The following is a 25,032-nucleotide window of genomic DNA, read 5'->3' as shown; positions in this document are numbered from 1 at the left end:
AGTTTTGACTTTTAGAGAAATTCAAAGTTTTAGATTCTTTAAGTCAAATAAATAAGAATGAGGGGAGAGAGGATAGAATAAAACCAGGAACCAAAAAACCTAACTGAATTCAAGTGAATAACATAGCCTTACTGAAGGTAATAATATATATTTTAAAAAACTAAGTAACTTTCAAATACAGTCTTTTACTATATAATCAAGTTCTAAAAATGCAAATTATTGAACTTAAATTACAAGAATTGTTTTTCTCAGTGGTAAAGGTTAGACTACTGTTTTGAACAAATGAGTAAATATATTGATGAAAATGAGATTTTTTAGAGGAGTTTTAGGTTCACAGCGAATAAGAGGAAGGCACAGAGATTTCGCATATAACTCCTACCCCCATTATCAAATCCTCCACCAGAGTGGTACGTTTACTCCAGTTGATGAATATATACTGACATATCTTTATCACCTCAAGTTCATAGTTTACATTAGGGGTCAGTCTTGGTGCTGTACATTCTATGGGCCTGGACAAATATATAATGACATGTATCCATCACTATAGTGTCCTAAAGAGTATTTTAATTTCCCTAGAAATCATCCTTCTCCTCCTTCCAACTCCTGGCACCACTGGTCTTTTTACTGTCTCCATAGTTTTACCTTTTTCAGAATGTCATATAATCAGATTCATACAATATGTGCCTTTTCAGAGCTAAGTGATTCCTTTCACTTACTAATATGCTTTCAGGTTTCCTTCATGTCTTTTTATGGCTTGATAGCTCATTGCTTTTTAGCACTGAATAATATTCCATTGTCTTGATGTACCATGGTTTATCTGTTCACCTACTGAAGGACATTTTGTTTGCCTCCAAGTTTTGGTAATTATGAATAAAGCTGCTGTACTATCTATGCGCAGGTTTGCATATAGACTCAAGTTTTCAAAACTAAGTCCTTTGGGTAAATAGCAGAGAGTGTAGCTTCTGTAAAGACTATGTTTAGCTGTGTAAGAAAATACCAAATTGTCTTCCAAAGTAGCATGCAACTTTGTGTTACCACCAGCAATAAAGAAGAGTTCCCATTGCTCTACATTTTCACTTGTACTATGTATTGCCAGGGTTTTTAATTTTGGCAGTTCTAATAGGTGTGTAGCATCTCAATACTGTTTTAATTTGTGATTACCTACTGACATTTAATGTGGAACATATTTTCATATGCTTATCTGCCATCTCTGAGGTGGCTGTCGAGGTCTTTGGCCCATTTTTAATTGGGTTGTTTTCTTTTTGTTGAATTGTAAGAGGGTTTCTTTATACACACACACACACATATTTACATATATTTGAATCAGCTCCTTATCATATGTGTCTTTCGCAAATATTACTTCCCAGTCTTGGCTTGTCCTCTCATTCTCTGGGCATCGTCTTTCACTGAGCAGAGGGTTTACTTTTAGTGAGTTCAGTTACATCTTTCGTGGATCATGCCTTTGGTACTGTGTCTAGAAAGCCACCACCATACCCAAGGTCATCTAGGATTTCTCCTTTCTTCTTCTAGGAGTTTTATGGTTTTGTATGTCAAATTTAGGTCTATGATCCCTTTAGAGTTAATTTGTATGAGGAGTGTAAGATCTGTTTCTAGATTTATTTTTTTGCATGTGGACGTCCAGTTGTCCCAGTATCCTTTATTGAAAAGACTGTCTTTTCTCCACTGTATTGCCTTTGCTTCTTTGTTAAAGATCAGTTGACTACATTCATGTGGGTGTAATCCTGGGCTCTCTATTCTGTTCCACTGACCTATTTGTCTATTCTTTCACCAATTCTACACTGTCTTGATTGCTATAGCTTTATATAAATCTTAAAGTCCATCCTCCAAATTTGTTCTTCTTTGGTATTGTGTTGGATATTCTGAGTCATCTCTTTATGTAAATGTTAGAATCAACTTATCGATACCCACAAAATAACTTGCTGAGATTTTGATTGGGATCGAGTTAAATCTATAAATCAGTTTTTTCCTCTATAAAATTGAGATAGTAATGTTGTATCTAACTTGCAGAAGTATTACAGGAATTTTATGGATCAATGTGTTTGGAAATCCATTAGTGCTACATCTAAGTGATTATTTGAATGACAGTAAAAATTATCTATTTTCCCTGGGTTTGGGGTCACTTTAAAATCCCATACTCTAAGTTGCAAAAAGAGAAAGATGGCTTATGGGATTTACAGCATCATTAAATCCAATAGTGGCCCTTATTTGGAGCACAGAAAAATGATTTTTATGCTTCCTGAGATGAAAGTTTTAACTAACATATTTTGAGATATGTCTAAAAGAAATGTACTTCCAAAACAAGTTTTTTTGGAAGTAACCACAGCAACTGGCTAACTATACATCATTTATTTGTTTTCATAAGGTCTTCTATCATCATTTGAATGTATCACAAAATTATAGTGTGAAAGTACTTTATATATTTCATCTCTTGGAAGGAATTTGGCAAGTTATCTCATCCAAAAACCCTCATTTTACAGATGAGGAAGATGGCCCTCAGAGAGATGCTACCTAGTTAATGGAAAAGAGAGAATTTTAATTAAAATATTTCGCATCCATATCCAATGCTGTTTCCACTAAATAATACTGCACATACCCAAATAGTAATAAAAGCTGATTCTCTATAGAAACTGCAGTATATATCTTTTTTAAAAGTGTAGCTCATGGAGTTCCCGTCTTGGCTCAGTGGTTAATGAATCCGACTAGGAATCATGAGGTTGCGAGTTCCATCCCTGGCCTTGCTCAGTGGGTTAAGGACCTGACATTGCCGTGAGCTGTGGTGTAGGTCTCAGATGCGGCTCGGATCCCAAGTTGCTGTGGCTCTGGCATAGGCCAGCTGCTACAGCTCTGATTAGACCCCTAGCCTGGGAACCTCCATATGCCACAGGTGTGGTCCTAGAAAAGACAAAGACAAAAAAAAAAAAAAGAAAAAAAGCATGGTTAAAATTGATGTCATTGCTCAAATACAGTACTTTATTTGGTTACTTGCAGAATCATCAATTGAACAGTGGTTAGGAAAAACTGGTATTGTTAGTGTTTTTTTCATTGCTTTATTATCTCCTTACCATGAATGTATCCACAGATGCCACTAAGCCTTTTTCATTTTCATTTCTCCATTCTCAAAGTAAATAAATAGTACTTCATATTAAATGTGCTTCATCCTACTGAAACATAATGCCCACATAAACACTAAAGGAATATTTTATTATAATAAATAAAAATTAAATTATCAATATTAAAATAAATTGCATTTTCAAAGGTTATAATAGAATTACCATTTTTTTAATGATACTCTTCCAAATTAAAAAAAAATCCTGTTGTGTCATAGTGAGTTATGAACCCAACTAGTATCCATGAGGATGAAGGTTTGATCCCTGGCTTTGCTCAATAGGTTGGGGATCCTGCGTTGCAGTGGCTGTAGTATAGGCCTCAGCTGCAGCTGCAATTTGACTCCTAGCCTGGGAACTTCCATATGCCACAGGTGTAGCCCTAAAAAAAGAGAGAAAAAAATCTATTTATAAAATTTAGGGAGTCCATAGATTTAAACAATTAATGAATTTATTCCATGTTTCACCTTAGAATCAGTTAGAAATAAAAGTCACCAGTACAAGAATGGAGATACAAGTATTTAGTCTTTCACAGCAAAAATAACATGGATGAATTACATTCCTTTTTTTAAATTTTTAGGGTTTTTTTTAATTTTTAGTATAGTTGATTTACAGTGTTGCACCAATTTCTGCTGTACAGCAGACCGACTCAGTCATACATACTTATACATTCCCTTTTTTATATTATCTTCCATTACGGTGTATCCCAAGAGACTGGACATAGTTCCCTGTGCTGTACAGCAGGACCTCATTTCTTACCCATTCTAAATGCAATAGTTTGCATCTACTAACCCCAAACTCCCCGTCCATCCCAATCCCTCCCACCTCCCCCTTGGCAACCACAAGTCTGTTCTCTACATCTGAGGATATTTTTTCTGTTTTGTAGATAAGTTCATTTGTGTCATATTTTAGATTCCATATATAAGTGATATCCTATGGTATTTGTCTTTCTTTTTCTGACTTCACTTAGTATGAGAATCTCCAGTTGCATCCGTGTTGCTTCAAATGGCATTATTTTTTTTTCTTTTTATGGCTGAGTAGTATCCCATTATATGTATGTACCATATCTTAATCCTACAGTTCCTTTAAAAGTCAGAAAATTAAGAAGTTCCCTTATGGTGCAACAGATTAAGGATCCAGCATTGTCATTGCTGTGGGTCAGGTCACTGCTGTGGCACAAGTTTGATACCCGGCCCAGGGAACTTCCACATGCCATTGATGTGCCCCCACAAAAAAGTCAAGAGGATGAAAATGTAATTTATTAAATTACCTTGAAATTTCATGTCCTTTGAGTACAGTAATGTGATAAGAGTAACTAAAGTCTTTTTACCTGTTTTTTTCTCATGTAATTAGAGGCCTGAGATAATGAGGCCTGTTTGGGGAATGGGAGTCTAGCCCCAGACAACACCTGCTCAGGAGGAATTTAACCAAGTGGTGTTGAAAGCATGGGGTTGATACTTCACCCTTGTGAGGAGAACTGGGAGAAATGGGATGGAGAGAAGACTGGAAGGGCATGGATTACATCTTACATTTTGGCACACAACTTAGGAAGACATGCATATCTCTCCATGGTGGTCACACTGGTGTGAGGAAGTTAGTACATGGGGGCTAGGGAACGCATCTGTATGACGAGGTGTGATAGGAATGATACCAACTATATGTGACATATTGGGTCACCTGCAGCCTCCCCTAAAGAAGATAAGACAAATGTCAACCACATTATTGGTTGTAAAAACACATTTCCTAATAGTACAGTTATTGAAATACGTCACATTTACGAGTGGTCTGGTTTGAATGTTACCCTAAGGAGAAATATGTTCATTAATGCTGCCTTCATACTAGAACCTATGCTCCCTGAGGGCATGGATCTTTGTCTACTTTGTTCATGAATATATAGCAAGTGCCTACAGCAGTGTGTGGCATATTTCAACACTTAATATCTGTTGGTTGATTGATTTTTTTAATTTAAGACTTTCTGTTGGTACTCGCTTTGCTGTTTGAATATATTTTTCTATTTCCCCTAAGAATGGTTCTAAGTCACAATGTTTATTCAAAGATGTAAAATTTAATTTGACTATTAGAAAACACACACACATGAGGAAAAATATCCTTCATGTTAAAAAATAATATCCCTGGGCATGTCTTGAGGGAAAGGGCAGTTGGCAGGGGCCCTGGGTCTCTCGTGGGGTCAGCCACTAGGGGACGGTATGGGCACATTTGCTGCCAGACCCTTGATGAGGCCAAGAGAGACTTTGATAGACAGGAAGGAATTCTGCCAAGTTTCACTTCTCTAGCTTCTAGTCATGCTGTTTGTAAATTCCTCCTGTGAGTCTCAATTTCAAAAATGAAAACAGAAAAACAGCACCATTATAATGAAGAGGTCCACGGCAAAGAAAAAAAATCCAAGAAAAGGTGTGAAAATGTCCATAATCTTGACAGGGAATCAAATGCAGCTCAGTAGATACCATGCAGCTGTCAGGACATGCAAAAGTGTTGACGTTGAAAATATTTGACTTAAGCTATTCCTGCGAACAAGGCTGTAAGTTTCTAGTAGGCAATGAAGCTGTGAAATGAGTTCAAGGACAAGATGCTGAGTCAAGCAAACAGCAAGGAACTCAATTTGAATAGTCTGCTTCATACAAATACCAATAAAAAGAGTTCTTCTCTGAGAATTGCATCGCCCATAAAACTGCATGTACCAGAACATACAACAAAAAAAGATACAACCAAAACAGCAAATAACCTTTATGTAAATTTTTAAAACAAGAGACAAAAGGTTCAGATAGCAGCTTTTTATGACTATGACTGACTTCAGTAAACTCAGATCCACTGAGTTCCTCAATTATCAATATAAAAAACTGTAAGTATCTCTAATGAGCTGTTACAATTAAAATGTATTTTTCAGGGTAATCATTTTAACCTAGCGGTTTACTGACTTGAACAATTAAATTTTGAACAATTTAATTCATATCTTTAGTATCATGAAGAATTTCTATTCCTGTTAAATTTGCATGAATTATAGGTAATTTTATAAAAACTAATATTTGACTTTCATTCAAAAAATACCTAAGTTCTTACAATATAGCAAGTACTGTCTTCGTTTGTCAAATGGCAAAAGACCATCTCCCTCTTCCTGCACTTACAGTCTAAGTGATCTGAACAAATATAAACAAAGGAGAACATTATAGTGGTGGTGGTACACTGGGGTAGTTCAAAATATTTTGTTGAATACAGGTAGCAGGGTAGACTGAAACAGCCTTGGGACAGGAGAAGCATTTGGGAGAAGTTATATCTAAGCAGAATCTTCCTGTTAGGGAAGGGAGACAGAATTTGGATCAGGACATTCTTCCTGGGAAGGCACAATCCATTCACGGTTTCCTCCTCTGTGCAACGCAGGTCTTGGACTAGGTAATCTCCATGGCCCATTCAACTTAAAATGCATGATTCTTTTTTTTTTTTTTGTCTTCTTAGGGCCACACCCACAGCATATGGAGGTTCACAGGCTAGGGGATGAATTGGGGCTGCAGCTGCTGGCCTACGCCAGAGCCACAACAACACCATATCTGAGCTTCATCTTCGATCTACATCACAGCTTAGGGCAATGCCAGATCCTTAACCCACTGAGCAAGGCCTGGGATCAAACCACATCCTCATGGATACTGATTTGTTACCTCAGAGCCACAATAGGAACTCTGCATGATTTGCTATGTGAATTTCAAGGTAAAAGTTAATTGGAAAATAGAATTCAGTAGCTTTGCTTTATAGGCTAATTTTTATAAGCCTATCTCTTTCAATTACTTAAATTATTCTTCCCTTAAAACCAGAGCTTTAAAGAAGATAAAGATGGTTCTAATTATGAGACTCAAACGCTGATATTTTAGCCAAATACATAATAAATATATTTGCATTTCTCTAACAATCAGTGATGTTGAGCATTTTTTCATGTGCTTCTTGGCCATCTGTATATCTTCCTTGGAGAAATGTATATTTAGGTCTTTTGCCCATTTTTCATTGGGTTGTTGGCTTTTTTGCTGTTGTGTTATATAAGTTGTTTGTATATTTTAGAGGTTAAGCCCTTGTCAGTTGCATCATTTGAAACTACTGGTATCACTTATATATGGAATCTAATATACGGCACAAAGGAACCTTTCCACAGAAAAGAAAACCATGGACTTGGGGAACAGACTTGTGGTTGCCAAGGGGGAGGGGGAGGAAGAGGGGTGGATTGGGAGCTCGGGGTTAATAGATGCAAACTATTGCCTTTGGAACAGATTAGCAGTGAGATCCTGCTGTGTAGCACTGGGAACTATGTCTAGTCACTTATGATGGATCATGACAATGTAAGAAAAAAGAATGTATACATGTATTTGTAACTGGGTCACGGTGCTGTAGAGTAGAAAAACAAATAATGTATTGGGGAAATTAAAAAATTTAAAAATTAAAAAAAGTTATTTTTATATACATGAGCTTCCAACACCTGAAGTTCTCTGAAGCACAATATTTCTTCATATGTACCTGCAAGCTCCCATTGTTATGTAAATGGTATATAATTGATAAATTTTTACTCTAACATAATCCATTTATAGTATATATAATCTGTCTTTCAAAGTCTCTTTATTTTTTACTAATATTACATTTAAAACTCAACTAAGGAGTTCTCGTGGCGCAGAGGTTAATGAACCTGACTAGGAACCATCAGGTTGCAGGTTCGATCCCTGGCCTTGCTCAGTGTGTTAAGAATCCGGCATTGCCGTGAGCTGTGGTGTAGGTCGCAGACGTGGCTCAGATCCCACGTTGCTGTGGCTGTGGCGTAGGCCAGTGGCTACAGCTCTGATTAGACCCCTAGCCTGGGAACCTCCAGATGCCGAGGGAGTGGCCCTAGAAAAGGCAAAAAGAAAATAATAATAATAATAATAAATAAAAATTAAAAAAATAAAACTCAACTAAATTTCAACAGAAAGCAGCAATGGGCTATTACCACCTTTAAGACCTCTCTCTAGTTTCACATCTCTAATTGCATGGAGAACTCTTCTAATTGAATGTTATATCAGTTGTACATAGTTATCAGAGAAAGATTAGAATAAAATTTCATTTTAATCCACAGACTGGAAATAAGAAAAAATGATTATTCACACTATGTTCTGAAATTCATTTCTCATTTGTTTCCACTTTTAAGAGACTTAAAATGATGGGTTACTTCTTCAAGTTTTAGCTCTTTCTCCTTTATTTGATTTTTCAGTTTGAGAAATCACCTGGCTTGGATAATGATCTTGCTTAAGTTTTATACATTGGTTTCATCACTAGTTGGTGTTTCTCTTTATTTAAAGTTCACTTTAGGAATGAACTCTTCACAGGCTCATAGGTGTTTAATAAGTAAGTCAGTGTAATTATTGTATTTAACCAGAACCAAGAGTTCAATGATTAATTCTGGATATCACAGAACATAAGCCTCCATTACATAGGTTTTGATCAAAGCATGTACCCCGAAGCAAATAGTACAGACAATAAAATTCTATCAAACATGATTTCCTTGTATGGAAGGATCAAGGAACATACTTCCTCATTCTCAAATAATTTGTTCGAGGAGACCCTTGCACCTGCATGATGATGTTAGAGTAAGTCATCTAGTGGTGTTCTATAAAGTCTTGTCATCACGTGAAAAGTCCACTTTACTTCCCTTGATGTGGTGGTCTGAGGTTTACAGGTTCCTGAACATAAGATTTGAGACAATCCTGAAAAAATTTGCAATCATTTTCAAAGCACAAGAGTTTTGATATGCTTCAGTTGCCAAGGAATTTATGGGGGGGAAAAAGCAATTTTTGCTCTTAGGTCAATCTCTGGTGTTTGAGGCAAACTGATTTATTCTAACAGAAAAAGGTAGTGATTGCATAGTGACCAAAACCACTTGATTATTACTTTGGCTTAAGAGTGACTACTTTCTGGTGACCAAAATATGAATCATAAATGCAATAAATTTAAGTATTGTTTGATGTATTATACTGCTATATTTTAATTTTGAAGCAACATAGTTTAGTCAAATCAAAAAATTTACATTAGCATAAAGCAAGACCTAATTGCCTGGCAATATCAGGTGAAGTTGTTACCTATTGGGTATCAGCTTTTAACTGCATGGCTCTTTAACTATGTAGCTGCAGACTCAGCTCAAGGATCTCCACCTGCTTCAGGGTAGTCATTGTACCCATATAGGCAGGAGATGATTCTTTAATTACAAGTCTTTGGAAAAACAAATATATTTAATTGGAAAGAATAAAATGATTTTATAGTAATACTTGTATGCAGATTGATTAAAACCAATTAACCACCCCAGGAAAAGAGAGGTTGTTAACCCTCGTCCTGACTAAAGGATGGGTAAATTCATTTTGTCATTTGTGGCTAAAGGCAGATTCCTAATCCTTATCTTTTGCGTTGTTTCTATGTCCTTCTTCTACTGTTCCTTCTTATGTCAAATACTGGTCTTCAAGTGCTCCCAAACTTTCAAATGGATATGGTAACTTTTAAGTTCCTAGAGTTGTGTGCTGGAGCCTGCTTGCACTAGCTCAATAGAGCTGATTGTCACATTTTGAGGCATTTAGTGAGTCAAGTTGTAAGAGACATTATTAAAAATTAAGTTATATAAATTTGCAGTTAGATAAATTAAATTAAAATCAAAGGTAATAAGTAAAAAAGATCATCACTTCCCAATTATTTCACTATTCCAATTACGTCTTTTATATGTGTGTAGTGGAAACTCTATGGAATAAAGTGCTACTGTGCATCTTTTCACAATTCTGCAGTCAGTAATGACATGTTGGTAGCTTGACATCAGTCACTGGAGTATTTATACCATGGAAATACTACAAATCAGGACTTCTCCATCTTCTGCCCCAGGAGCTCCTGTAAAACATTTACCCACATACCACCAGCACCTGCCCACCTGGCCTTCTAAAAGAAGCTCTTCCCCCCTATTCCCAGAAACTGTTCCTCCATGTGATTCCACCCCTTTCTCTCAAACACAGCAGATTGGCTTTAGAATAAGAAACTAACAAAAAAATAGAAAACATCTGAAGGCTAGACTAAGCCAATACCTTCTCTTTAGACTCTGAACTAAGGCTCACAGAGACTGATGGAATTAGCAGTTGAGTCATGGTCACAGCATTTTGTTAGGATAAATGTCCTTGAATTATTACTCTGTGGGTCTCTAGAGCCAGCCTGGTGGCTACACTTTCTTGGAATCCATAGGACCGCTTTTCTCTTATTTGATATGGATTTTATCCATAAAATATCTCTTTTATTTGAGTGAATGCAATTTCTCCTCTATTCCTTGGAAATTAGTTGCCAAAGAAAAACTTTTTTAAATTCTTAGTTTCCAATGGCAATTTTAAAACTACATAAATGTACAGCAGAATATCGAGGTTCAACCCCTGATTGTGTGACCCATAGAAAATGTTTTAATTCTTTTCCTCATCAGAAAAAAAATGAAAAGTTTTTAAGCTCTGAGATTCTACAGAGATGCTTCAGGCCTCGCTATGGGAGTTTAAAGAAGAACTTTTAAGTGAACGGGGTCTGGATGGCCTCTTGTTTTCATCTAGAGACACTCCGCTGTTTACTTTGTATTTGGAGGCTTCTATGTAAGATTTCTTTTGACAGTTCCCACTAAGGACTCCCCACTCCACCAAACAAAAGCAAACAAACAAACTTAGAAAGGTTAAAAATTTTCCAGACTAAGCTGTCCCTAATTTGTTTTTCAGTCTGCTATATTTTAACAGGATATATACAAAATGTTTACATGTGTATTAGAGAAACACACAAACATCTTCCAGTTTTTCTATTCCCCCTGTTAATTGTATTGTCTTCTCTTATTAAAGCATTGCAAACAAAACTTGGTGGTCCTACGATGCAGCTCAGCCCATCTGATAGCCCATTCTGGGCAGACAAACTCATCCACTGAGGCACTTTGCCCTGTGAATTCTGAACCTGGCCTAAAAACTTTGTTCAGTGCAGTGTTCTGGGTAGCAAATGCCAGTCAATTGGAGTTGGCAAGAAATGAGAATGGTTTGCCATCCCACTAAGTTTCTGCAGGTATGTACACGGACTTACCTTATGCTATGCTTGATTTCTCTAATGGTTCCCTCTTGGTGCTGAGCTTTCCATCTGTTCTGAAGGCTACCCTTCTGTTTGGTTCTCTGCCCTTCAAGCAATTTCCCATCCAACACCTGATAGTATGGGATCAGAGCCAGAGACAAGGGTATATACTGGTTGCAGTAGGCCTTACCACCAGATCCCTACTGGGTCTGTCCATATGGACATTTCACAGGAGAAAGTGCTACAAGTCAAAAAGATAAAACACTAGGTCATTGCTTAATATACCAAATTCCTTTCCTTACTAAATAAGGAAACTAGTCAATGACCATCTTGTTAAGGAGTTTCAGGTACTAAAAGAGTTTTTAAGGTGCTCCTTCATTAAATCCCTTTAGTTTACATAAAGATTATCTATCTTTTCTATTAATTTCCAACTCTTCAATTTTTGCTCTTAACACTTTATAAGCTCTAAACATTCCTTTAAAGTCATACAGTTCAAAACTGAGCAAGTCAAACACACTATACTAAATAGCACATTCATCTAAGAGCATTAGCATCTATTTTTTATTTTACATAAAATTTTAATTGAAGTATGATATACCTTAAAAGGATATGCAGATTGCAAATGGATAATTCTAGGAATTTTTCACAGAGTGGGTGTTTAATTGGCACCCACATCAAGAAACAGAACATGAACAAAACTCCAGAATTCCCTTTTCCTACTTCTAGTCACTACCCTCTACCCAAGAAAACCACTGTCATGATCTCTGACACCACATATATGCTTACTCATATAATGTTGTTTTTGAACATTATAAACAGAATAATACAGTTTTTTCGTGTCTGCCTTCTTTGATCCACATGATTGCATGTAGTTCCTTTTTAGTAATTTCTATTGCCATATAGCATTCAACTTATGAATATACTACAATTAAAAAGAAAATCCAGGGCACTGTTGATGGATTTATGAATACTTTCTAGTTTCTGGTCAATTACAAATATTCCTCTACATGTCCTTGGGTGCACCTAAGTATTCATTCACCTAGGAGTGAAATTGATAGGTCATAGAGTATACATATGCTAAACTTTAGTAGTTACTGCCAACAGTTTTAGAAAGATTATATCATTTTGCTATCCAAGTGTCATGCTTGCAAAATGGATGATCAATCTATTACTCTGAGTCTAGCTTTTTTGGGGGGCGGGAGCATCCCCTCAGCATGTGGAAGTTCTAACCCAAAGCCACACTGCATCGAATGACAACACCAAATCCTTAACCTGCTGAGCCACCGGGGAACTCCAGAAGATAGCATTTGACAGGTGTGGAAATTTTAATCACTATCAGGCATGAAAACAGAATATGACAATTGAGAAAGGGCTCACATGTTTCAGGTAGAAGGCTTTATGGCTCCTTGTTTCCCAAGTACAGAAGGAAAAAAGTCCCTGCCACTAAATGAAGTATTAAAAGCAACAAGAATTGAACAGTGAGACACTGTTAGCAAAGGCCCTAGAAATTACATAAATTAGATTGAACAGATGTAACGATCAAAGTGAGATTATCACTGGTCTTGAAATTAGACAGTTAAATGTGTATAGCTGGCAGCCTGGTGGTGTCATCAGTGAGATTATGTAAGAACAAAAGTAAGGTATCAAGCTCAAGTCACTGACCTTTGTCCATGGAGCATGCTGAGATTCCTCAGAGCACAAAAAGAGCCAAGTGGAAGACTACTGCTTTAAGGCTCTAAATGTAGCAGGACTATGGCAGATTATACTATGTAAGAGGATGTCTTCAAATCACCAAATTACAAAATTTGCTTTCTGCATCAGCCTTTCTCCAGGATCATAACCTTTCGTTGCCAACCTCTTGCCTTCTCCTTTTGCTCTTCTTTGCATTTTAGGATGTGTTGCTTACTTCAGTTTATCAACTTCTTTAGCATCAGATGAGCTCATTTCCTTGTCTCCTGATACACATTCCTATTTTGGCTTCCCTCTCTCTCCCTCACAACAATAATAAATTCCCTTCTTCATTTAATAAGCATTTTTGAAGTCCTACTATGTGCCAGCAGCAGGGCTAAACAGATAATCTGGCTTCATGGAATTTAGAACACTTGGCTTTGACTAAAGGAAGAGAGCAGAGTGCAAACCATGTCAACCAATCTTTGGGAGTAGGAGCTAGTCAAAATGGAAAATAAATCCTCCACGCCTTCAATAAAATTGGTTTACATAGCTCTAGATGCTGGGAAATAGATTTCCAGACTCCTAGAAGCTGGTATTCTGAAGACAAAGACCAAGAAAAGGCTGTTACCCCAAAGAACACAGCTTTCCCACCACTTTTTTCTTTTGACTTTGCCAATGGTCTCCCAAAGAAAACAGCAATGAAGATGGGAACAACTTTCTCAAGAGAGAAGTGGCTTGCTGCAGCCTCCCTCTGTCAAAACTGAGTAGACCTAGGAGTGGGGGGGCTCTTGTGCCCTGATGTAGGGACTCAGATATAATTGCTCTTCTTCCAACTAGTCAAGATTCTGGCGCTCAGATTGGGTAAAATTAGATAATCAGGATTTTTTTTCCCATCTGTTTAGGGCCACAGGTGCAGCATATGGAGGTTCCAGGCTAGGGTCAAATCTGAGTTGTAGCCACGAGTCTACACCACAGCCACAGCAACGCCAGATCTGAGCTGTGTCTGTGACCAATACCACAGCTCATGGTAACACTGGATCTTTAACCCACTGTGTGATGGCAGGGATTGAACCTGCATCCTCATGGATACTAGTCAGATTTGTTTCCGCTGAGCCACTATGGGAACTCCAGGATATTTTAATAGAAGTTTTGTTAAGACATTTGTGCCCAGGCATGACACATATTACACTTTAATTTCACATTTTCAACATTAAAAAGTCACTCATTTATTTGCAATGTTAAAAACATTAATGTTAAAAACATTAAAATCAGTTAGGTCATGGGATGGAATTATGGAAAGAATGAAGTAATTGTAGGGCAGTGATGGGTTTTGAGAAGGGAAAGGACATGTGAAAAACGCTATGACCTATTTATAGACAATTTATTATTACACTTGGAGTATTTTGGTTAGTTATGCTCATGGGTTCAGAAGGTGATCACCCATTCAATTCCATTATTTTATAGGAAGCTGTGGCCTCCAAAGGCCAATTAAGATGTAGCAGAATCGAGTCCAGATTTGCCTTTTAGTTGATCACTTTATCTCCACGCTTTCCTGAAAAATGGTCTGGCTTAATTCCTACTGTTGTAAATATTTTTAAATGCCTTAGAGCACGTCTTTTTACTTAGACCACAGTGAACATAAGTGGATAGTTTTTTTGAAGGGGTAGGGTCTCACTTTGTAGCAGAGACATTTTTTGGATATTATAAATGCTCAGTAGAATTGACATAAAAGTTGAAGGAAATTAGGCTAAATCTATATCAACCTAACAACATTATCTGTAATTTCCAAGTATGAAATATCATTCTTTTTTGAAAATAATTTCTTTTTGAGAATTAAACTAAAAAAATATACAAGTAATAAAGGAAGCAAGTTATTTTTATGTAGCTATAGTTACAAAGCATCAAAAGTGAGAAGAAAACAGTAACTATTCTTAGTGGAATTTAGCTTTTAGGGGAGAGGTACTGAGGAAAGTTATAATTAGGGAGACCTTTTGTCCAAAGCTTTCTGTGTACTTGACAAACCTAAACCCAGCACCTCTCACAGCAGAACTTGGTTTCTAGTCAAAGAATGGCCTGCAAGAGCTTCGTTAATTTTTTAACTAGAGAGAAAATTTATATCTATATATTTATATAGATATATATGCATGTCCATATATACATATATATATACATAGAGATATCTAAAGTCATCTTAAATGGAGAAATTCTGTCATTTTCCTTATCAGTAATCCCTCCTTAACTCTCTTTACAGCTACATAACTTTTAACATGCAACTAATAAAGATTCATCAGTGTGTTCAAACATTCTGATATTAGGCCATGTTGGAAATTTGTGAGGAAATCCCGAAATTGTATTCAGCTCAAAATAAACAATGTCAGACTGTGTTATGTATCCAGAGAATAAATGCTTCTGTGGGAATACTAAAATTTTCCAGAATTCAGAAATGGAAGGAATCTTGGTGATAAGACAAGGAACTACTAGGGTGAAAGTAAAAGAAATACAGAGTTGGCACCCTAAAATAGACATTTTTTGTTCGTACCTTACAGAGGGCTTTCCTGTTTATCACTTTTAGTGGCTTTAAGAAAGGAACATTCCATTAACCTATATTAAAACCAAATGTAACTGAGGTGTAGCTGATAGATTACTTATGAGCAAGGGGTTAGTGACGAATGGGAATAACAGGGTCTGGGCCAAGAAAACCTCTTATCAATTGCTTCTGAAAGCCTTTAGTCCTCCTAAGAATTGCCGGGATCTAATCCCTTGTGACTGTGGCTCAATTGAGACTACTAAATTTAGTTGTGCACAACCCTAGACCCAGCATATTTTAAGGACTCCTGGAAGCACTCCAGAATATAAAGCCCAAAGCTAGTTAAGTTACCAAAACTGGGGTTTGGGGGTAGGAAACTGATAGGAATATCATATATACTTTCTCATAAAATGTAGCAACAAAGCACAGTGGTAACAAAAATAAAGATCACAAGTACACTTATCAATTATTTATTTTATATCACCCCCACCCCCAGTAAGGATAACTTTCAAGACAGTTCTATTTTACAGTATGGTAATTAAAAAAATATTAACAGTAACTTAAAATAACAGCATTAGTCTTCCCCAATCAAAAATCCAGAAGCTGTCGTAGTCAAAAAATCCTTTCGATAATGTGTTATCTTTATGACTTGAACCAAATTTTTATATGTATACATCTGAAGATACAATTGGAAATTATTCACAGCCCTGTATCGGAAGATCAGGATACCATTTGGGGATGTGACTTTCTTAGAAGGGCGCTACGGATGATTTGAGACCATCCAGCAAAGCAGAGGAGAAACGCCAAATTAGCAGAGGGGCGCCCGGATACCTCTGCACCCCCCCCACCACACACACACACCCCCGCACCCGAGGGCTCGGCTCAGCTCTGGCGACCTGGCTGTCGCCTACGGTGTTGGATTCTGGCGCAGTCAGGTGCCTCCTGAGGCTGGCGGGGTTATTTATGACTGCGGCGGCCGGCTGGGAATGCGGAGCCGAGGAGCAGCGGGTTGCGCCCCCTCCTCCCCAGGCTTTCCTCAGCGAAGACCCCCCCCAGTGCCCCGAGCTGAAGGCCGCGAGGAGAGGACCCTAGGCCGCGCAATTGTAGGGGTCGCTCTCGGACGGCAGGCAACCTCCGCGCACCGACTTCTCGCGAGGTTTTGGGCCCCCCTCCACTCCCACGCCCGCCCCCTCCTAGCTCGGTGCGGGCAGCTCCCGCTATGGCTGCGCTGCGGAGGCTCCTGTGGCCGCCGCCCCGGCTCCCGCCTGCTCCCTCGCCTCACCAGCCCTTCCCTGCGCCATGGGGGCGGCCTGCGGGGGTAGCCCCAGGCCCTCCCGGCCGGCCCTTCTCCTGCCGGGAGGAGGAGGAGGGGGCTGTGTCTGAGGCGGCATGGAGACGGCGGCGGCGCTGGGGGGAACTGAGCATCGCGGCCGCGGCTGGTGGGGGTCTGGTGGGCCTCGTGTGCTACCAGCTGTATGGGGACCCCAGGGCCGAGTCCGCGCGGGCGCCGGGCCCCTGGCTCCCCTCAGAGAGCGCGGCCACAGAGCCCCAGGACCTGTCTCGCGGCCGGGGGCTGCTTTCCATCCCTGTCGCGGCTGCCAAGGAGACGGTATGTGCGTGAGCGCGTGCGCGCGCCGGGCCGGCCCGCAGGTAGACTCCCTGGGGTAGGGCCGCCAGGTATTACACCTGAGCGCTGGGAGGGACGGTGTGACATCTGTGCAGGGCGCGTTTGAGACTGTGGGCCACTGTGAAACCGGACGTTGGAGGTTATCGCAGATGGGGACGTCCTGTGAGCAAGACCGAAACCTCCTAGGCCAGCAGCCCAGTTCTGTTAACTGAGATGTTGGGGAAAACATACATGATGCATCATATGTCTTGATGCATCACATCAGGACCTTAAAGGTTGCCGAATCCACCACTTTTCAACTAAAACCCATATCTAAGACAGAACAAAACAAAAAAGCGACCCAGAAGAAATCAAGGTCAAGACAGGCAAAAAGTGGACGGCTGCATATGTGAGAGAAAGGACTCTCTTGGGCCGGGAGCAGCAAATGATCGAGGTCCAGTGCAGTGACAGTGCACCGAGGGAGTGGTCTGGTCTCAGAAGCCACGATGTTACTGTATGGAAGTTTATTAGTCCGAGAGAGGAAATGCCAAGACTGTGTAGCCTCCTTATCGTAGGTCAGAAATAGTGAATGAAGATGTCACCAGATTGGGAAAGAAAAAAATTTCCTCAAAAAAGAGTATCTACCCAACCCCCCCACCCACCCCCACTCGCCCAAGCCAGATACTCTTAAGTAGGAACGAGTGAGAAGATGGATAGAACAGCAAAAGTAGGAAACTGAATGAAGCTAACTCCTCCAGAGGAACTTCAGATGTAAATGGTGAAGCATTATGTAGTATACGTATACTATCAGTATATGTAAAGATGAGTGTAAGGCAAGAGTGAGTAAAGGTGCACCAAGTTTTTGTCATATTGGTATATTTAATAAATAGTCATGTCTGACTAGGAAATCATCTAGGGAAATTTTTCTTGCAAGACAGGAAGAATGTGAAGGGCTTAGATGACAATAATTTGGAAAAGAGGCAGCTATTCTGCCTTTAACATTAATGAAATTTACATATCCTTATTTGCTCAAATACACAGTGGTGATCTTATGTAAATGCATCAGTTCTTTTGGTGGAGGAGATTCCATTTTATGAACCTTCTAGCAGCAAATCACAAATATAGCATAAATTATTTTTATTCAATGAATACTTAAAATACTAGCAGATGCCCTTAATCTTCATTCCCCCGCACACATACCTTAAGCTTGTGTCCTGATTGACAAAGTTAGAACTTTGAATCAGCTGTAGTTATCTGGAAACAGATTAGGCAGGTAGGGAACTTTCAGATGGTTTTTTTTTTTTTTTCCTTTTCAAAATTAATTTTACTTCTAACATTGAAAGACAGTATCATGCAGTTTTTGAAAGACCACACTCAGAAATTGAAGACACTGGCTCTACCACTTCCTGGTTGTATCATTAATCTCTCAATGCCTGTTTCCCCACCTGTAAAATGAGGTTAATAGTGTCTTCCTTATAGAGTTATGAGAGTTAAATGAGTTAATATATTTAAAGGAGTTAGAACGGCACCCACTAGCATGTAGTGAGCATTCAGTAAATTTAGTTTATTCATTCATTTACTTATTGTCTGTTATTTATTTACTTACCTTATTATTGCTTAGTGTTTATAAAAATTCCTTTACATTGTTTTAAAAATTAAATAATACTAAAGTCCTGTCTTACCCTTGTCAGGTCTCCAGTCATACATCCTGATCATTATTCCTTTTGTATTTTACTCCCTCCACCCATGTGAAAATTTTTATAATCTTTTTATCCCTGGTGTTTGAAAATTTCATGGTAATCAGGTTTAGCGTGGACTTTTTTTTCATTTGTTGTGCCATTTACTTGAACCTCCTTTTTAAGATGGAAATTCACATCTGAAAGTTCTCTGTACTTTTCTTGTATCATTTCTTGGACAATTTCCTCATCTCTGTTTTCTTTTCCTGAAACCTCTATTAGTCTGAATTTACACCTTCTGACAGAACCTAGTCTAATTCAAATTCTAATCTCCCTTAAATTTCAACTTTTTAATCTTTTAGTTTTCATATGAGATATCCTTGACTTTACCATCCGGCCTTCCCATTAAATGTTTTGTCTCAGCTATCCTAATTTTGTGATACAAAGAACTATTTTGTAGTCCCTGATATTCATGTGTTACAGCATTCTATTTTGTTTTATGGCTGCTAAATTTCTCTTTCTATTATAAGGATATTAATTATAGGTTTTTTTAAAAAAATTATCTAATATGCCTTAAGATAATTCCAGTTTTTAACTCTGGAAAATAAGTAACTGGAAGATAATTCTTCCAGTTTGTTTTTTTCCTGTTTGATTTTCTGAGCTCTCTCATTTTGGAGGTTTTTGTCTCTTATTTGTGGTTGTTTCCTATCTCTATTTGGGAGCCACTCAGAAGCCCTTTGTACATGAGCATGGCTTCTCATTTGTTGATCTGGGCTTTTCATTAGAGTGGCATCCAAAAGTCATTATTTTATGTCTTCTTTTCTGGTGTCAACGAGCTTCCTCAAAAAATAGGTGAGAAGGGAGGAGCAGTAGTCATCTGGATTTGGGCACAGGTGCACACATGTCTAAGAGCATATGTCCTGGAGGAGTGTCCAATGATGTCCTTATATACTATTACCTAATTCTCCCTTTTTAGCCCCACCATGCACTCTGCTTCCACAGCAACCTCTGTTCCCTAGGTCTCATCCTTTCTAGGGTCTTTGCTGAAAATCAGCTTAGTTCTACTTGGTCTCCTCCTCCACAGTATTCAGCTAGTGCCTCAGCTCCCCTAAGTCAGTTACCACTCCTCTGGCTCTTCAACTTTATAAAAATTTGATGAATTCTCTTGGGTGTTTTAGTCTCTCCTCCTTTTTTCCTTTTTAGTTCTCTTGGATTTGCACCTTTAAAATTTTTCCTTTATTGTGATTTTAATGTGGTTAGGGGAGGAAGAGGTTGAAAGAAACACATGAGGTCAATCTGCCATTTGTCAGAAATATTTTAAACCTGTGTTGCCACTTCATTTATTATGCTTATTTGATTTCCCTGAAGTGGCAGAAGTGATTCCTTTTGATGTTTAAATCTATAACTAAGAACCTTTGATTTATAAAGCCTCTTTTAAGCAGCATTTTATACTGAACATAAACCTAGCATATAAATTAACCTCTGTGTAATAACCACTATTATGTAATATAATTGATGAGAATGAACAGTGGTAACCTACAGGCATACGGTTGTTACCATAGCCTTGAAGGTTTTTGTTTTAAGGACATTGCCTCTGAACTTCCTCCAGAAGGCCCTCCCAGACTCTATAGATTTTTAAAATACCCCTGCTTATCCTATGCTCCCAGATGATGACTTGTTGCAGTTATTTGTTAATTATCTGTCTTCTCTGCTTGTCTTAGCATTTTAAAGGGCTGGTCTTGATCACTTTTCTATATTCATTGCTGAGTATGGAGCCTAGCCCTGGTAGACACAGTAAATATTCGTCAAATGAAAAGACCATGCCAAATATTTGCATGGGACATATGTATTGGAAAGCCACAACTACATTCTGTGAAATTAATAGTTTGTTATTTTGTTCAGCTAAAGTAGTTATTTATAGCATTAGAATTGGGAAGACTTCAGTCAAGGTCAAAATTCCAGGCTTTGGGAGACCGAATCATGTGACACTGTATTTATTTTAATTGTGCAAATTTGGTTTGCCAGATTTTTTCAGTAAACACGGACTTGAACTTTATTAATATTATAAAGAGCTGTGGACAAGATTCTGTTTAGAACCCTACTGTTTTAACCTTAAAGCATTATTTTTATTAGTGGAAAAAATTTTGTTCTAGAACTGCCTTTTTGTTTCAGTTTCAGAATTTTAAAAATCTACTAGATGACTTAGCATGATTTCATCCAGTATTTTACATATTATACAGAATGCATGATCTATTTTATGATTTGTTCATCTTAAGAAGCTTTAATCAATTTAGTTTTACTCTCAAGTGGAAAAAAGAACAATGTTTTTATCTCTTTTGTGTATTTCTGTAATGATTGCCAGTAATCATGCAATTTTTACTTTTACTGAAAACTTTTCCAACCTTTAAGGCAGCACATTTTGGGACTTGAGATTATGCTTTTTCTTGTCCAGAATAGTGAAAGAATTTGTTAGATGTGTAAATATCGAGGAGTCTTAATTTTTTTTTTTTTCTTTTTAGAGCTGCACTCATGGCATATGGAAATTCCCAGGCTAGGGTGAAGAGTCTTAACTTTTCATTGAATGAGGGAAGTCACATAGGTATGAAGTTGAAGATAGGTTAATTCTGTGTAGAGTAACCTTGTTGAATAGGAAAGAAACTAGGTGATCCCCTTTTTTGGTTTCCTGGTTACCTTATGACATCCACCAGATTCTACCTGCATCCCTTCTAGTGGCCTGATCATGTTATGGACCCACATATAATATAGTTTTTTTTTTTTTTTCCCTAAGTAAATCATGGAATAAAATTTGGATGGGATTTAGAAAAAGAATTACCTCTTTCTAGTTACACCAAACCAGGAGTTGTAGAAATACATGGACATTTTGTCTGGGTTGCAATGAAAGATAGGCACAAAATTTTATGATGTCCTTTTATTAAGATTCAATAATTTATCCACTGTTTGGAATCAAGCAGTGAAGCTACCTTGGAGTTCCCGTCCCGTTTGTAAGCAGTAACAAACCCAACTAGTAACCATGAGGATGTGGATTTGATCCCTGGCCTCACTCAGTGGGTGAAAGATCCAGCATTGCTGTGAGCTGTGGTGTAGTTCACAGACGCAGCTCAGATCCTGTGTTGCTATGGCTGTGGTGTAGGCCTGCAGCTATAGCTCTGATTTGACCCCTAGCCTGGGAACTTCCATATGCTGCTGGTGCGGCACTAAAAAGACACACACACACACAAAAGAAAGAGAAAAAGAAAAAGAAATGAAACTACCATGTCCTTGAACTTAAAATTTTTTAAAAAGTCCTACCTGTCATTCTCTACCAGGCCTTGGAAATTGTCAAATAATGCTCAGAAATGAGTTTGAAGGCGTATAACTTTTTTTTTCCGCCTTGGTCTGTGTAGGCTCCAGTTAAAAAAAGAAATTAAAAACACTGAATTGTATTTTGAATTGGGATTCAGATAAATAGTATTTAAGCCTAATGTAACACCCTAATTAATTCTCACAAATAATTCTTATATAATTTTGGGCTGGACTGTTTATGAGTACTAAGTAAAGTAAAAATGTAGCTGCTCTCTTATGAAATATATAATTTGCCTTTAAGAATTTATGATAAATAGATGCCATTTTCTACCTAAAAGTTAAAGAAAATATTTGGTGGAATCATTAACAATTATATTAACCCTAAAATTTTGAAGTGTCTTTGAGGGGGACTTCATTCATCCCCCATATAAGGATTTTCTCTCATAAGATTTTAATAAATTCTTTAATGACCAAATGAATGAATTCTAAATCTAAAAATAAATTATAGTATTTTTATCATAGTTCTTTAGAAATCTTTTTTTTACGAAGTCATCTCACCCATGCAAATTTGCATTTAGAGATTGAGATCATCTAAACACCCTAAGACAAGGTAGAATAATAGATGTATTACCTCATTGTTTTCTCTATGAAGACTCATGATTGCACACTGAGTCATAACATTAATAGTGGGTGTGACTTTAGTAACTAAATACAATTTCATGAGATAGCGGAGTGCATACATTTTTGTTTTCCTCTCTCATTCTAAGCTTGAGAAGACAACTGATTGGTTCTTTTTGGAGTTTTTAGTCTTTTAGTATCAAATGATTTGATGTCTTTATTTTAAGATACACATGTAAAATTATATGTCTAACTTGTTACCACTCAGTCCCATACCAGTTTTCAAAAGTTGCTTAGTTGCTGTCATTATAGAATATCTGACCACATATGGCTCCTTTAACCCCTTTCCTCTCCACTTCTTTCTGTATTAAATAATGTGTGTTATGTTAATGGCCCTTAATGTGCTAAAGAGTATTATCTTTTCTGGTCCTGGGAAAGTATTACAGAAGATCCTTTATGTTAGAGTATGCGATTCTATCCAAATGATTAATGTTTTAAAAGACTTATGTGTCAGTTTCTTTCATTTTCATAGCCATAAAATCAAGATTTCCAGATCATGTCACATTTAGAAACAATACATTTATCCATTCAGCTATTCACTGATTCATTTATTCATGAATACTTGAATACTTTATTCAAGGAATATTTATTGAAATGTGGATGAAATAAAATCCATGTCCTTTTGTAGTTTACAGTCTAGTGAGAATACAGGATAATTATAATGTAACTTGGTAAAGTGCTGTGTTGGGGAAAATCGAGTATACCTTTGGATCACGCAGGAAGGACATACAACCCAGACTTGGGACTTTGTATGAGGCTTCCTGGAGGAAGTAACATCTAAATTGAGGCTTGAAGGATGAGTAGGAATTATTAGGTAGAAAGTGAAGTAGGGGGGTGAAAAAATGTATTTTAGGTGGAGGAAAAAGCATGTGTGAAACAGGCATTGTGTATTCCCAGAACTGAAGTGTCACTGTGGATGTATCATAAAGAATTTGCTGCAAAGAGTGATCAGACTTTAGGCTAGAAGGTAACCAGGAAGCAGATAGTACAGAATTTTCTAAGGCCTGTTAAAGAATTTGAACTTTATCTGAAGAGTGATAATGAAGTATTGACAGATTGTTAGCCATAAAGGTGATGTCATCACATTTACGTTTTAGGAATATCACTTTGGCTGGATGGGGAAGTTGAGGGAAGGATGCAATGCTGAAAAGCAGGAGGCCAGGTAAGATGCTGTTGCTTCTTAGAAGAGATTGTTAGAGGATATGGTTCTCCATATTCTTTCATTTGAAAATACATGTCAAGTGTTTTTTTAAATGATAATATTTCTTTAGACAAGATATGGTTATATCTTTGCTAGGAAAACAGCAAGTGCCAGATTGGAGAGATTCAGGAGGTGGGATCAACAGGACTGGCAGTTGATTGGATTTTAGGGATGAGTGAGATGGAAGAGTTGAGGGTGATTATTCAAGTTTTTGTCTTAGGCAGCTTGGGTGGGGTTGCATAGCAATTCACTGAGACTAGGTCCTTAGGAGGAAAAAAAAAAAGTTTGGGATAGTGGACATAGATGATGGGTTTTTAACTTGCCACAGTGGATAAAAGTCTCTTTGGGCAGCTGAAGGGAAGTTTCCAGTTGGATACATAGGTCAGAAGCTCAGAAGAGAAATCTGTCCTATAGATGTAGATTTGAGAGTTATCAGGTGTTAAAGGTCCTAAGAATGGATGACATTGTTCAGAATATGTAGAACAAGAGAAAAGCACTTGAGGAGAGAGCCCTGGTGGGCATTAGTGATTTAAAAGACTCACAGAGAAGTGAGACTCTGCAGAAAACTAAGCAGTAAAATCCATACAGATTAAAGAAAGCCAGGAGAGTCAGAGAAGCTGACAAAAGACTTAAGATGTAGTCAGTCAGAGTAAATGCTACCAGGGGAAGTGAAATGGGAATGGTTCGATGGTTTTAGCAATAAGGAGGTCATGAGTGATCCTGAAGGTGGAAATCAGATTAAAGTTGGGTAAGTTGAGAGTAAAAGTAAAGAAAAGTGGAGGTGGACAAGATGGGGTGTTGATAACCCTTTCATGAATTTAGCCATGAAGAGGAAGAGAGAGGGCAGTAGCTCAAGGGACGTAGAACTGATTTTTTTTAAATGAGTTACCCTTGAATATAATTTAATTACAGAAGGCAAGAAAAGGAATACTAAACCCAAAGGAAAGAGAGGATAATTGATTTGCCAAGGATCAAGGTGAAGATGGGGGCTCAAAGTTAAAGAACAGGGGAAGAGTTGAATCTTAGATGATAGGAGTCATGCCATTTCCAGTGAAATAGGAGGAGGCAGAGAGTGTACGTGTTTCATGGCAGGTAGTCGAAGGACTTCATGCCTGATGGCTTTTCTTTTCCTTATGAAATGGAAGGTGATGTCATCTTCTGGA

The 25,032-nt window shown here is 37.8% G+C and overlaps 1 protein-coding gene across 3 annotated transcripts in view; it reads left to right on the top strand.

Annotated features, from left to right (window-relative positions):
* The first annotated feature begins 16,600 nt into the window (after positions 1 to 16,600).
* Positions 16,601 to 25,032, top strand: part of MICU3 (mitochondrial calcium uptake family member 3) — a 105,578-nt gene continuing 97,146 nt past the window's right edge. For all 3 annotated transcript variants that reach the window (XM_047771886.1, XM_047771885.1, XM_047771884.1), the window contains exon 1: positions 16,601 to 17,014. In XM_047771886.1, the coding sequence (XP_047627842.1) occupies positions 16,625 to 17,014 (390 nt within the window). In that variant the 5' untranslated portion in view covers positions 16,601 to 16,624. The remainder of the gene's footprint in view (positions 17,015 to 25,032) is intronic.

This window comes from Phacochoerus africanus, chromosome 3 (genome assembly GCF_016906955.1).
Source record: "Phacochoerus africanus isolate WHEZ1 chromosome 3, ROS_Pafr_v1, whole genome shotgun sequence".
In the NCBI taxonomy this organism is placed as follows: Eukaryota; Metazoa; Chordata; class Mammalia; order Artiodactyla; family Suidae; genus Phacochoerus; species Phacochoerus africanus.
Note: the sequence above shows the minus strand (reverse complement) of the source record. Positions and strands in the feature narration are given on the sequence as shown.